This window comes from Lichenostomus cassidix, chromosome 5 (assembly GCF_008360975.1).
Source record: "Lichenostomus cassidix isolate B80296 chromosome 5, HeHo_3.0, whole genome shotgun sequence".
In the NCBI taxonomy this organism is placed as follows: Eukaryota; Metazoa; Chordata; class Aves; order Passeriformes; family Meliphagidae; genus Lichenostomus; species Lichenostomus cassidix.
In genome coordinates, this window is record NC_139486.1 from 52750640 (window position 1) to 52764841 (window position 14202).

Here is a 14202-nt window from a genome sequence, read left to right on the forward strand (position 1 = left end):
AGTTCCTGTAACACTCTGTACATTGGGAGGATTGTGCACATACACACAAACACACAGCCTTGCAATTCCAGCACTGCCTTGGGAAAGTCTGTATTTCCATGAAACAATTCCATAATTTTTTCAAATAAAAAACACAGCATTTAATGATTAAAATAACACAACAGAATGAACAAATGTTTTATTGGCATGTTCATTGTTGTAAACAGCATCTGGCATGAAAAAGTTTACCAAAATCTTTTGATTGTTATAAATTAGGTGGCTTTTCCAAAAACTATGGAGAATTGTTCTCTATTGATCTTTATGGACCAAAGCAAAAATTGCTGTTCCTAGGCTTTGCAATGAAATCATGTTGACTGCATCAGTCTTTGCACCACAGCCTGAACTACCGAGTTTGTACGTTGAGGTGTTAAGAGGTTGCCCCAATATTTGACTACATATAGCTATGGAATCAACTCTGGGAGAAATAAACTGACTTTCAGCGGGTGGAGAAGATGCAAACTTGCAATAGTCTTAAAAACAAAATGTACAAAAACAGCAGAACAGAACAAAAACTTCATTAACAAGGGGAAGTACAACCCTAAAGTACCCAGCATCGTCAAACATAAAATGAATACAGATTTAAATAGGCAACTATACTTCCAAATGTACACAATGAATGTCGATATGTGTAAAGAAATAGCATGGTAAATAGCTGAACTGCAGTTCTGGTAAATGGATAGGGCAGATTTTATTTACACATTGAACGCAATATACTAGAGCTGCTCATCGGCTTCCGTAACCTATTAAAAACCACTTTACCTTACAACAGCACTTCTGCAAACAAACAACGCCTGCCGGCAGCTCCCTGCAGACACCTCTCAGACCCCCAAATTCATGGAAGAATATTCTAAAACCTGACACTTGCAGCACTCCCATGTCCGGCCCTTTCCCGCTGCTCTCCTAGAACCAATGTGTTAACATTTACTCCAGACTCTCTGATGAGGTAATGCGTGTATCAGTGAAACAAACAGAGAAAAGGATTCTTTCATGGCCTTTGCACAGCTTTTATTATTAAGCTATGAGTATCCTGTTGGAGGCTAGTTTCACTAGCTACTATGTGCACACTGTCCTCAACAATTTCCACTCGTTTCCCTCCCCGCCCACTTTTGAGTTCTAATCTTTTATTTGCACATCCCTTTTAGCTTTACAGTACATTTGACTATAGTGCACAACATGATTCCAAGTCAAACGGTGGCCCAGGGGGGCCCTGCGCTGCCGGCCGGCACCCGCCCGGCCCGTGCTGGTGTCAGCGCTTTACACCTAATGAATGTCCTGCCGTAATGGCACTACACAGTAGTAGTGAACCTTTTGATTGGAAACAAAAAAAATTCCCCAGGGAAAATGCTATAGCAAGTATCAGTCTTGAGTCAAATCTTTATTTGGTGCTCCATCCAGATAAATTTTTAGTGCTTTTTCTTTACGGGGAGAGTAGGTTACCCGGTGTCCAGTTTTCTGGAGTCTGCTGCTTTCTTTTTTCATCAGTTCATTTCTTTGCTCATCTGTTAATTCCATTAATTCTTCTGTTTTATCCCTAGAACACAAACATATGTTCAAGTTCAGATCAATACAGTAACTGTAAGTAGATTTCTGCATTTTTTGCTTGAAGCAACTTAGTAAAAGCCACAACTAAGCATAATACTCTCACAGATTGCTTTATTCTGCAGAAACAGGCAATGTGTCTAAACCTGCTTTTGCAGCAGAAACATTCAGCATTCGAACTGACTACAGACCCAGGGGAAGAAAGAAGCCCATACTCCTCCATCTCTTACTCCTATTCTTTATAGACAACTACAGCTCTGCTCTGTATTTGGTCACAGTGCCAACAGCTGGAAGCAGTGTATTCGCTAGTCCCTACCAGATGTTCTCCCAAGTAATGTTCATCAAGACCAGCACATTATCAACCAGCTGTTTCTCCTCAACTCACACAGTTATGAAAAATACCACTGCAGCAATGTGTCTGTGAGGTTGCCCCAACCACCAAGTTTAGGAGAAATGACAATATTCAAGCTCTCAGTCCTCAACTCCTGCTCCAGGCTACTGCCACCAGCTGATCAACATTCTTCACATTAACAGAATTTTTATCATAACAGACTTTTTAGAAAGAAGCCATACTAATTTCTCAAAGGAATAAACTCAGAAAATAAAATCCTTGCTCTCCGAAACCTACAGCAAGACTCTCACTAACTCCACAATGGGATATGATTCTATTTTAAGAAATTAAATCCAGATACACATTCAAGCATAGCAACTAGCTTTAATTTCAGTGGTTTGGGAAGGAGCATTGAGTAAAAGGGTGCAGTGCTTGTTTTCTTAAACTTCATTAATATTCAGGTTTTCAGGAAGCTGAGGAGCACAAATATTTCAGCTGAATGTTTAAAACTTTTTCTTTAAGGTAAAAGAAGAGTATTTTATGTTCCTGTCCATTACATCACTCCTCAAATATTAACTACAGGTTTTTTTTTTCTGCATGGTTTATTATACTGTAATGAAATACATACCTATAAAATATTACTGCACCATCATCACAAATGTACAGGGGCCAGACATTCAATGTAGATACTTTCGGATTCCAGTCCAAATCTTGGTGAATCTCTAGTATGGAAATGTCACATGGAAAAGTTCCTCTACCCTGAAAAAAAAAATTACTTAGTGAATACAATAAAACTCATAATCACACATCTGTGCCATTAAAAGGTAAAAATACACAAAATCTTACTTACCTTTGCAAATTCTATGTTTTCTAAGGGTATTCCACTTATTTCACTTAGCTGTGAAAAGAAATGGTGCATTTAATACAATTCCAAAGCAACATTACACAGTGTCTACATAAAGTCAAGAGCTGCCAAATCTAGAAGTCAAAATATCTGGAAGTCCTCCAATGTACAACATGACAGTGACAAGTACACATTTTTAACACTTCTGAAGTTACCAGTGTGTGTCACAAGTGACGCTTGCTGTGACAGTATTTCATCACACTTCTCTTAATACTGAAGGGGAGACAAAAAATGTTCATAGAAATAATTAATTAAAAACATCCAAGTTCCAAGATAAAAAGAGACCAACTGCCTCATGTTAAACCCTCAGAAGTTTCCCTGTGTGACATGGCAGCTGTTATCCAATCAAGCTGGGAGCAGCACAGCTGTAAAATATGCATGACTAAGATTTACCTCCACTAAGACACACCTGCACTTCCCACCAGAACATAAAAACCAAAAGTGCTCCCTGCACATCAATTCTTAAGACAAGAAAACAAAGGCAGCCAACTCTTTCTTCAGATACAAGTGAGGAGGAATTCTTGACTGCATGCAAGAACCATTATGTAGTCATAATTTCATTTCTACCTGAAGAATACAAGCAAGCAGCCCATAGCTTAGCCTGTGTAAAACACAAACCCAGCCTGAACTAACCCCACTACCTTACCAATTCTCAGGGTCACTGCTGCCAGCATTTTTGCTGACATCAACATCCAGGGTGGCCTCCTAACAACTGGGTATGGCCACACATACAGAAACATTTCTCCAAGAGTGGATCTCTCTGATACACTGGATTAACAAACAGCCTCAGCAGGAGACACCTACTCTGGATTACTGCTGGGATGACACAGCTTGGCTTACCTGATAGAGTCCTGGCCTTAAGGAAAACCAAACCACATCACAGCCATACTTCTTTCTAACCAAAACATAGCTCAAGCTACTTGATACAGCAACACCACTCCTCACAACAGCTCTCACATTCATATATGAGGAGAATGAAAGGTTTGGTATTTTGGAATAACAAAACATTAGCTTGGAAAAACATGAAGCAGCAATAGCTTAGCTTTTCTTTCACATGTGTTTTCTGAGGCTAAGGGACACAGCTACTATCAGGCTGCTTAAACTTCAAGCTGTGACTTCTTCCGCATGTATTCACCTGAATACTTTCATACCAGACCATAATGTTAAACTAAGAAGGTGATAATTCATGTGGCTTTGGTAATAGTATGGGATAAATTATCAGTTCCTGGGGAAAAATAATCACCATGCAACAAGATGTTTGGAGCTATGACATCTTTGTGCTTCCCACCACAGAACATCAGTAAGGCTCTTGGTCATCACAAGAAACTTGCATGTTACACATTTTACCTTCTCTTTTAATTCTTCGACACTGCTGCTTTCTAGTACTACTTCCTGGAAGGAATCTAATTTCATCTCTGATGGCCTCCATCGTCTGGATAAAACAGCAAGTTGTGACATGGATTTCATCTTTTCTACTCCTAGCAAAGAAAGAGAAATTTATTCTATTAACATCACAAAATATGCTCTTTTAAATTAAGGTTACTTCATATCTTAAACACACTCTAATAAGGAAGACTGCCTTACACATACATACATGAATTAAGTGTGCTGCAAGCAGTTCACTTATAAAGGGGAGGAGGAAAGGACTAGGATTTAGTTGAAGTTTTCTGTTATCAGCTCCTTTAAAGAAATTTTTCATAGGCAGAATCTCCTTGAAGCCATAGAGCACAGTTTTCCATAACACCTAGCACACTTATCCATACAAGATCTATCTACCTAACCAGAGGCTGACTCCAGATCTGGCATTTGCATGACACCTTCCTCAGCAATCTGGTATTTATTAATGTGTTTCACTTCCTTTACCAAAATAAGCTTTCCCCATTTAACTTCTAGATTTCCCTGACCAACTCCACACTTGTTATTGAAATCTTTCTACCCACCACCTTCAAGAGTTTTAGTATGTGCTGCCCCCAGCCTTTTGACATCTCGTGTCAGGTTCCAGAGCTGTCTCTGGCTGACAGAGCAATACTGGTTCTATTGCAATTAGATATGCAGGAGTGATATGCAAGGGCTGATTTTATTTTTAATTAGTCTATAATTTTATCATCTAGCATGCAGAGCATGTGGCTGAGACATCCATGTTCTAACATTACATGCTTGTTTTGCATGAAACTGTTAGAGAACACTTGGAAGCTTTGTAATCTATAATCTGTGGGCTGCAGTGATCTAAATCTATTATCCTCACTACAGAAACAGTACAGCAATTATCTAAATCTAATATAAACAGCTTTTAACTGTAAAGTTTTAACTGCAGTGTGAGCTGATTAAATATGACCATAGGAATCTGCAGACTTCCTGAATCTCCCAGGTCCATTTCAAATTTTGATACTTGCATTGGCACAATTCTGTTAAAAACTGACAATACCAGAACTGAACACAGCTGCCAAAATATTCGACTAACAGCTAAGTGAGACTTCTTACACCAGGCATGCTTGGCAAGAAAATTCCTGAGTGAATGGAATTCACATTCTTCATCTATACATCTACAGCAGTATCTGTTAATCTAGAAGATAAACAGCGTGACCTACTTTTTTACCCTTAAATTATGCTTTTGCATTTAGAATCAAAATTTTAAAGGTATATGCAAAGGATCACTTAAGAAATGGCATATTTTAAATTATATTTAAGCAGAATTTCAGAAACAATCTGCTCTCTAATATTAGATTCCAAAATTGTTTTGATGAACCAAAGTTCTGGTCCAAAATGTAGCTCTTCATGACAGAAGTGTTTTTTCAATCCTGTCTGAAAACTACTAAATGACTGAACTGCTGTGCTGACTTAAAACAAATTATACAAATGTATTACATATATGCACATATATATTTCAGCTAACTTGTCATCACCAACACTAATTAAAAGAAAAAAAATCATTACCATCAAGTATTTCTAAGAACACCTCCCAATTGCTGGAAATATTGATATCTTCTTCATAGATATGATAATCCAGAAACACAGTTCCTGGATTCTTCCAGGTTTTCTTTCGTAAGCGAAACCTACAAATACATGACAAAAAAACCCACTGAGTTCCTATCTGCTCATGAAACCTTAGCACTGCCAGAGATCAAAAGTGAGTATTTTCTGACAAAATGGAAATACTACAACTCATTAATGCAAGGTTTGGTGAGGTTTAGCAGGAACAAGTTTAACATTCTGTAATAGTCCTGACAGCAGGATGTCACTCTAGTGGCTTAGTGCTAAATCATTCATAAACACAAGGAAAATAAGTCTGTGTTCTACTTGGTCAATGCCAGAAATATGTAGGCATTTAAAGGAAGAAAACAGCTTCTAATTAGGGATTAGCCAATTATGGCAAAGGGAAGACAGGCACAGATAAGTGCTGTATACACACAATGATGCTGCACAAGCAGTTTGCTGCAGTGATCTATGCTGGGCCTGCATGTACAGAGCAGGTAGCTTTTTTATGGATTGATTTACCTAATGCTCTCCTTCCTGAAGGAAATCATCATTAGAGAGATCTAAAGCTGTAGACATGTTGCACACAGGCAATTCTATGTAAATATTATCCCCTATAGAATTCATTCTGCATGAGATGAAAGCCAAGAATTGCTGAATTAGTGTTGGTATTCATCAACTGATTCAAAGACCACAGCAATTTATTTCTGCTTCTTTCATTACTTCCTTTTTCCACAAGAGGAAAGAAGTCCCCCAACATATTTTAATGTGATATTTCATCAGGTTTACCTGTCAATTGTCAAGTCTAGGCCACATTGTTCTCGAAGCTGAGGAAGCAGCTCTTCTTTGGACTGTCGGACAGTCATTCCTTTAGCAAAAACTGCATCTAGAAGAAACTTGCATGGCTGTGAACAGAAACAGAAAGAGACTTAGGACAGAATTCTTTTGAATACAAAACTGTAATTTACCTCTGTTTATGCTTCATGACCAGTCCCATCCACCTGGCAAAACGACCAGTAGAAGGTTTCTGATTATCAAGGCAGGCAATCAATTAATTAAAATGGGGCATAGCTAATTTGTGTAGCAGCAGCCCTTTGCAGGGCATTCAAACCCTCTGAATGCCTCTGCAGAAATAGTCTGTGCTGTGCTGCTAACTGCTACCATTACATTCACATTCCAAACAATGGGAAATGAGCTTTCAAACTAAACAAGCCACATGAAAATAAAAATGCCTCCTTCTTGGCTTTCATGGATCAGACAGAACTCCACAACTCCATGGAAGTTACTTTCAAATTTATCTTATTCCCTGCTTTAGCAGTTCAGCCTAGTCTCTTATCCATTGTTCAAAAAACAAAATTAAAGTGCTTCAAAGTCAACTTCTAAAGACTGCAATCTATCACGTCTACAGTCTACCAAGTCTACAGTCTATATAATCACTTCTGTATGCCCCAAAAGATGTAACAAGCTTATGAGTTGTGCTGTTGCAAGAGAAGCCCTTGTGTTTCAGGCTTGCCTTATGCAGAGAGGACCATTACCCAGATAACCACCCTGATAAGCACTGTCTGCAGCACATGAATGTGATGAATTAGAGCAGTTCAACATCACTGAAAACCACATCCACAACCAAGCATAGTTTCTTCTTTGAAAGAATGTGATGTGACTGTCATGCATTCAAGGGAAACAAAGAAACAATTCATTTATTCTCCATTTATACTACAGAAATAAGGACACTTGAGAGATACTGCAGATCACATTCCAATCGCTTACTTGGAACAGAAATAATCTCAAACTCCCTTTATAAATCCAGAAAAACTTGCAGGGAAATGTAAATAAAATAAAGACTTTCATTTTTTCCCAATATTTCAAAGGGAAGCCTTGGCCAAGGCACATATTAATATTTTCATGAATCAATCTTGAAATAATTCAATGCCTTACCTCAGGCTCATTTACCAAGAGTTGATAAACCTTGACTCTGTATTCACCCTTCTTCAGGGCTCTTCCAAGTCTAATAGTTATCTAGAAGGCAAAAGGAGTATCTGTTAGAACTGGTATCAAAATCAGAATTATATTTTGTAACACACTACCAAGACCAAAATTTTTTAAAAGATTCAAAATAACTTCTGAATAACCTTATTGTCATCAGAAAATGACGACAGGGTCTCGTTCAGCCGAACACTCTCAAACTCTTGATTGCTGGCATAGACTCTAAAGACCTTGAAGTGAGAAGATGGAACTCCAACAAAAGGCTCCAAGTGTTGCTTGAAGGCAGACAGTGTAATTCTTTTATCAACATGCACCATCAGCCCTAAGCAAAAATAAAGATAAAAATAGTATGAAACACATTGCTACCAAAAAAAAGCACTCTCATACAATTTCCATATATTCAGAGTTATCACCTGCAGCAAACAGTACTGAAAAGTCTGAATCATGGTTAGTGGCTACATTTACATTTTATCTAATGAAGTTACTACTGCCTTTAAAAGCTTTGCTGTATTTTAAGTGGTTTGGGCAGATATTTTCGGGAGACACAGCAGTTCCAAACTGCCCTGGTTTGCATTGAGTGATGTAGTGGAGCAAAGCAGTATCTGGTCTGTTCAGAAAGGCAACAAATAGAATCCCATGGAGCAATTGCACATAATCCTCCTACAGCTTTCCCTGCCGCCTCACGGGAGAGAGAATTGCTTTAATGTTGGGACTGGCCAGGCACAGGCCACCCAACCCCTTTTATTTTCTTTCCTGGCCTTCAGGATTAAAAGTTAGGTTAATTCCACATTCTGGAAGGCCACAGGATATCACAAGGCAAGCTCAAATCTAGATTAAGGGACTTTTTCATGGAATAATGGTGTAATTAAGGAAAAGCTGTAGTAATATGAAATTCTGGAAAGTAAATAGTTTATCTTTAGAAATTGTGTTTCTTAATATATGCAATTTGTGCTACACTACAACCTGTCATGATTATATAATGTCATGATGCTCTAGAACAAACTATTCAGAATATTGAACCGAACAAATAAATTATTTGAATTATACTAAAAATACATACAAGCTTTCCCCTCAGGATAATTTACACAGTGTAATATGAGAACATCAAAACTACTGCAAACGAGTAATTCCTGAATCCAACTAGACCTACCAAAACAAAACGGAAAAATGAAAGTAGTTCAAAATTAGCCCCAAAGGAAGACCATTCCAAGCTAAAGGAATAATTTTATCAAAACTTTAGCAGATGCAAATCAATTTCTGTGTGAAAAATTCTTCTTTATGTATTACTATTACAATCAGGGTTTCTGGATTGACATGAAAGCCTTTGCCTTTCAAAATATTTACCTTACATCCTACTGTTCTTTAATTATTATTCTGTTAGTTATAAAGTACATGCAGGTAGAGAGCATTGTTGAAATGATTTATTTTTATGACAACTATATAGCACTTAGGCTTTTATACTGAACTTGTTTGGACATTTTCATGTCAGCCATATGCCTTGCTGTACCCCCTTGTATTTGAGTTAGTGAATTAAATTGTCAATATCACGTACATTTGAATTTTCTTTACAGTCAAATGACTAGGGCTTTGCAGGTTTATTAGTCTAAATGGTAATAGAAATATACTGTTTTAACCACATTAAATAAGTGCATTCTGAAACAGGTGAATCATCATCATCAGATGCAACTATGTTCCTTTTGCTGGAAGACAGCTCATCTTGCTCTCCAGGGAACACTACCAATACAAGTAAATAGATGTTCATTTTCTTAAAAACAAAAAAGCAAGACACTGTTCAAGTATGTCATCACATATTACAAGATCAAAATTAGGCTAGATTTTTGCTAAACATCACATTTTTGCACTTTCATTAGTTTTAATTACACATTATAATCAAGCTTTTCAATATTGCCATTAGAATTTTTTTAACACAGCATATGTAGTCAGTAGTAAGACCTATTGAATTATTTTAAGGCACTTAAAGAATACATACATTTTTGCCCTTCTCCTGAACCTTCCTCTGCAGTGTAGGGTTCTGATTTAAAGTACATATACTGTGCTTCTCCTCTGCTCTTGCCACTTTCATCGTATTCACTGTCTGTTCCAGAATCTTCCTCTGCTGTGTCCCAGGTTTCCTTCTTCCCCTGATTGGCCTTTGATCGCCTACTACTGGTGATGCTGTGAGAATCAAGTCCATTGGCCAGGGGGAGGGGGGCATTGTCCACATTGCATAAAGTGTCACTGCTGTGGCTGGAGCTCAGGATGTCACTGTCCACCGAACTCGTACTCCTGTCGTTATTGACATCCGAGTCTGACCGTTCCTCTGACTGCAGATTTTCTGGATCAGAAATCTGAATTTGGTTTTCAAGTTCTCTGTTTTCTGCTGATGCTGAAGAATCTATTTCATTTAAAGGTGACTCAATGTTTTCAAAATCACTGGCTTCTGTGCTTTTGCTGCTGTCTCCATTATCTCCCTCCTGCTGCTGCTGCTGCTGCAGGGATAAGCTTTTAAGTTTTTCAGTGCTTTCTTCCAAAATTGCCTCTACAGATTTCATATTACCTACAGGTCCTTTTACTCTTTCACAGGGTTCATCCAAGTTGCCTGTACCTCCACTAGACTTCTGATAAAGCGCTCGTCTAAACTGAGATGCAGGAGCTTGCTCTGGCAACGAAACATACAGTCTGATGGTGTTTGCATGGCGATCCAAAAGCTTCCATAAATGAGAGTCTGTATAGGTCACATGGCGGTCTAAAGACTCTGAGCTTTCAATAAATACCTGAATATAAAATAAGTGGTGAACACTGACTATCAGGTGGTGTTTATTTATTTTAAATAAACACAACAACAGCAAACAGGCAGGACTGAACACACATTAGAAATAATGCCATCAAGAAACATCACCTTTTATCTAAATGTTAAAATACATGCTTAGTAAAAGACAGACCAAGGAGTCAGTGTATAACAATAACTTCATTTTTCATTATTTTCATAACCATGTTAGATTGGAGTGAACTGCAACCAGACTGACCAGCTGCAGTAAACACTTATGTTCAGCAGTGGATTCATAAACCACTGCATGTGCACCCTTCACCTGTGCATAGCACTAGCTGTGGTAGCAATGAGCCCCACAACTACAGAGGACAGTCTGTCTTATTTTCTAGTACAGTATCATAAGAAAGTTTTAAATGCATACTTATGCAGGCAATAATGATCTCTTTTCCCTTTGTCAAAGGGCTCTGTGTTGCAGTGACACTGATCACGAAAGGTCTCAAGTAACTGAGTAACAACTCAGTGCCATTGTTTAGGTCAGCTATGAGCCTCAGCCTCCACTGAGCTTTCTTCATCAAGAAGATTTAATATGAAGCATAAACATCAGAGACAGTGGATGTGCAAAACACGCTAAAATATGTGCTACTTCTACTGTAGTATAAAAGGGCAATGTATCCATTTAAAACATTAAAGTTATTTGAATACTAAGTGACTTTTTTTTTAATGCATTACACAACTATTATTGGAACCACTTATTAGAAATCTTTTCCTAAAAAATAATACAAATTGCCTAGGGGGAACCTGCATAGAGAAAACTACTGAATTTAAGATAGAAAACCACCAAAAACTTGCTTTCAGTGTTGCCATTTGTTTTTTAAGAAGTTTAATACTGAAAGCAGATACAGTTGTTCAGGTGGTTTAAAAAACACATCTAGGCAGGCTTCATAGCAATGCATCAATCTTTGTTCCCAAGAATGCTTGACTTTTAACAGTCAAATTCCCTAAAAATGCTTTTAACAGTCTCCTGAGGCTGCTAACCTCAGCATCATTTGAATCACAGTAACAACCAGATGTCTGATTCTCAATCCACTCTCATGTACACTTGGTTTCATATATAGCCTATCAGCTCTACAATACTGGGCACATAAAACCCCACACATTACACAGCTAAATATGTGATAGTTATCCATTATCAATTCCATACATACATCCATGCTTTTTACAACACAACAGGTGTAAGTCTACAAATACAAGGAATGAATAACTAAAAACCCTGAGGATGTACCTTGTTGCTTCTAAAAAAGCCTTCAGCTTTCAGGGTTTTGTTGGAAACATTCAGAAGACGCAAGTCATTGTAGCAACGTTCCAACACCACCCGCATTGTTTCAGGGGGCAGGTGTGTAGCCTGAAACAAGACATGGACAGGAAGAAAACATGCATTACACATACCTTCAAATAATCAAACAAGTGCTTAACTGTTGAGATAATTCACAGGGAAAGGAGCAGGTTTATCAACTTCTAAATTGCAAAAGGCAACATGGGGGGAAACCTCCCAAAACTGGTCAGTCCCAGTGCCTTTCCTCCACCCTTTGATATGTAGCAAGTGTCAGTTTTTCCAAAAGATCAGATGCATATAATGAGCTGGCTTTGCAGAGAACTGGAAAACTGTTAATGATGACAATGGTTTTGTCTTAAAGGTATTAACCAACTGAAAATAAAAAAATATTCTTGAGCAACAGGTTTTGCACAGTGTTCACAGTGTTCTTAATTATACTCAAATTGAACTCAAATTGCTGGAATCATGTTTTATAACAAACATTATGAAGTTACACCAACCACTGATTTATTCTACACAGAACTGAGCAAATGCAATCTGTGTCTTCCAATGCAATGGAAGCAGTAAACGTCCCTTGGTTCAAAACCATGTAAAAATCAATTTGCACCTTAGTAACAAGTGGCTGGTGGGATGAAAAGGAGAGATTGTACAAATAACATGGACAGCTTTGGATGTTATGTTTCAAATACTGAAGCTGGGGGGAAGTTACATGTTGGTTCAGTTGTGTGGTAACAATTCCTTAGTTCTGTCACCAGCTGGACTTTCAGTGAGGTTACTAAAGATACTAACTCTGGATGGAAGCAAGAAGCAAACTGCTCCTTTCAGCAGGAGTGAGCAGATGGACAAGCTCAACTGTAACCTAATTGAACTCAACTGGACAGGACTCTCAGTATGATCTACAAAGAGTGCAGGCTCTCATTTCAGATTTTTAAATTATGACACATTTTCACAGTCATAATGAATGAAAATTCTTTAAGTCCTTAAAGACTGTAACTTACCTTTGAAATTAGCTGTTTAAACTCTGAAACTGTTTGATTCAAATAAGCTCGCACACTTATCGGAGGAGCAACAGACTCAGTCTTTAGGTCGACCACGTGAACCTTTACCATAACCTCTGTAGGGAGGAGAAAAATGAGAAAGTCACAAAGATATACACAGAGAAAATTCAACAAGCAATGAAAGCACACACGTGCTTGTCACTGTAATGATTAAGGGGCTGCATTAAATACAAACTATAAGAACCTGAAAAGCAGTCCGATTTCAGAATTAGTTTTTCTGATCAAATTTAATGCCAAAAAAGAAAAGTTCCAGTCTGGCAAATTTTAGTATAACTTAGACCTACTTCAATCAGAAACAAGTTAACAGCACAGCACATTATGTAGTTCTGAATATTGACTTTGTAAAATTTAGTTTTAGTTTTTTCAACATCTCATATTGAAGCTCTGTTTCGCAAGCTTTGCACTTGTGCCATCACACAATACAGACAAAGATAGACTAAAATCATATATGTAATTACATGTCTTACCACCAGGTTTATAGCACTGGAAAATTTGGTCAGGCCTTCTTGTTTCCAACAGTAAGTCAAACATGTAGGTTGACTTGACTCCTCCAAGCAACAAGCCCATTGGTGTGTCCTCTTCTCCTTCATAAGATCGCTCCAAGTAGTCGTGAAACTCATCGTATTTGACAAGGCGACAGCAATCCAAAGGAACAGCCTCTTCTAAATCCATTAACTGAAACATGCACACACAACCCCCCCAAACACTTAGTAACAGCTTCTTTCTGAGTTTAGTTTTTAACTTGCAAGCTACAAATATCTCACTCTGTGTACACCCAGAAGGGATTTTGAAACATATACAAGCACAGGAGCGCGGGTCCCAGAAGTATTTTCTGAGGAATACACCAAGCCTTTCAAACATTCACACAACAGAAATTTAAAAACTAAGGACACAACAGAAAAAACTACATTTAACAATTGTTATGCATTGCATACCTTGTAAGCTATTTCCACAGCTTCCTTCAGTGTTCTATCCTTATGAACTTCCAATTTGTTCTCCATCATTATTTGCTTTGTAGGATGCATGCAGAATAATTTAATCTATGAAATACAAAAGGAAGAAAAATGATCCTGAAGGCATTTTCAAATATCTTTCCTATTAGAGCACATTTATGTTGAACACCCCATATTCCAACAATCTAATATGAAATAAATCTTTAACTCTACTTCAGCTATGGGATGTTTCGTTTCAGCTGGTTACACAATGGCAAAGAAAATGTCAAAGGCACACGAGGTATATGTGCATATCTGAATTTTTTTGCAAGCTATGGCA

At 37.8% G+C, this 14202-nt stretch overlaps 1 protein-coding gene across 4 annotated transcripts in view; it reads right to left on the bottom strand.

Annotated features, from left to right (window-relative positions):
• Window positions 1-139: 139 nt before the first annotated feature.
• The window catches only part of USP47 (ubiquitin specific peptidase 47), a 51960-nt gene continuing 37897 nt past the window's right edge, over window positions 140-14202 (bottom strand). For all 4 annotated transcript variants that reach the window (XM_085063103.1, XM_085063101.1, XM_085063102.1 and 1 more), the window contains 13 exons: window positions 13866-13970; window positions 13398-13605; window positions 12871-12986; window positions 11822-11941; window positions 9760-10543; window positions 7916-8091; window positions 7722-7802; window positions 6576-6691; window positions 5748-5866; window positions 4161-4291; window positions 2760-2807; window positions 2538-2668; window positions 140-1570 (listed from right to left, as the gene is read on the bottom strand). In XM_085063103.1, the coding sequence (XP_084919229.1) occupies window positions 1396-1570; window positions 2538-2668; window positions 2760-2807; window positions 4161-4291; window positions 5748-5866; window positions 6576-6691; window positions 7722-7802; window positions 7916-8091; window positions 9760-10543; window positions 11822-11941; window positions 12871-12986; window positions 13398-13605; window positions 13866-13970 (2310 nt within the window). In that variant the 3' untranslated portion in view covers window positions 140-1395. The remainder of the gene's footprint in view (window positions 1571-2537; window positions 2669-2759; window positions 2808-4160; window positions 4292-5747; window positions 5867-6575; window positions 6692-7721; window positions 7803-7915; window positions 8092-9759; window positions 10544-11821; window positions 11942-12870; window positions 12987-13397; window positions 13606-13865; window positions 13971-14202) is intronic.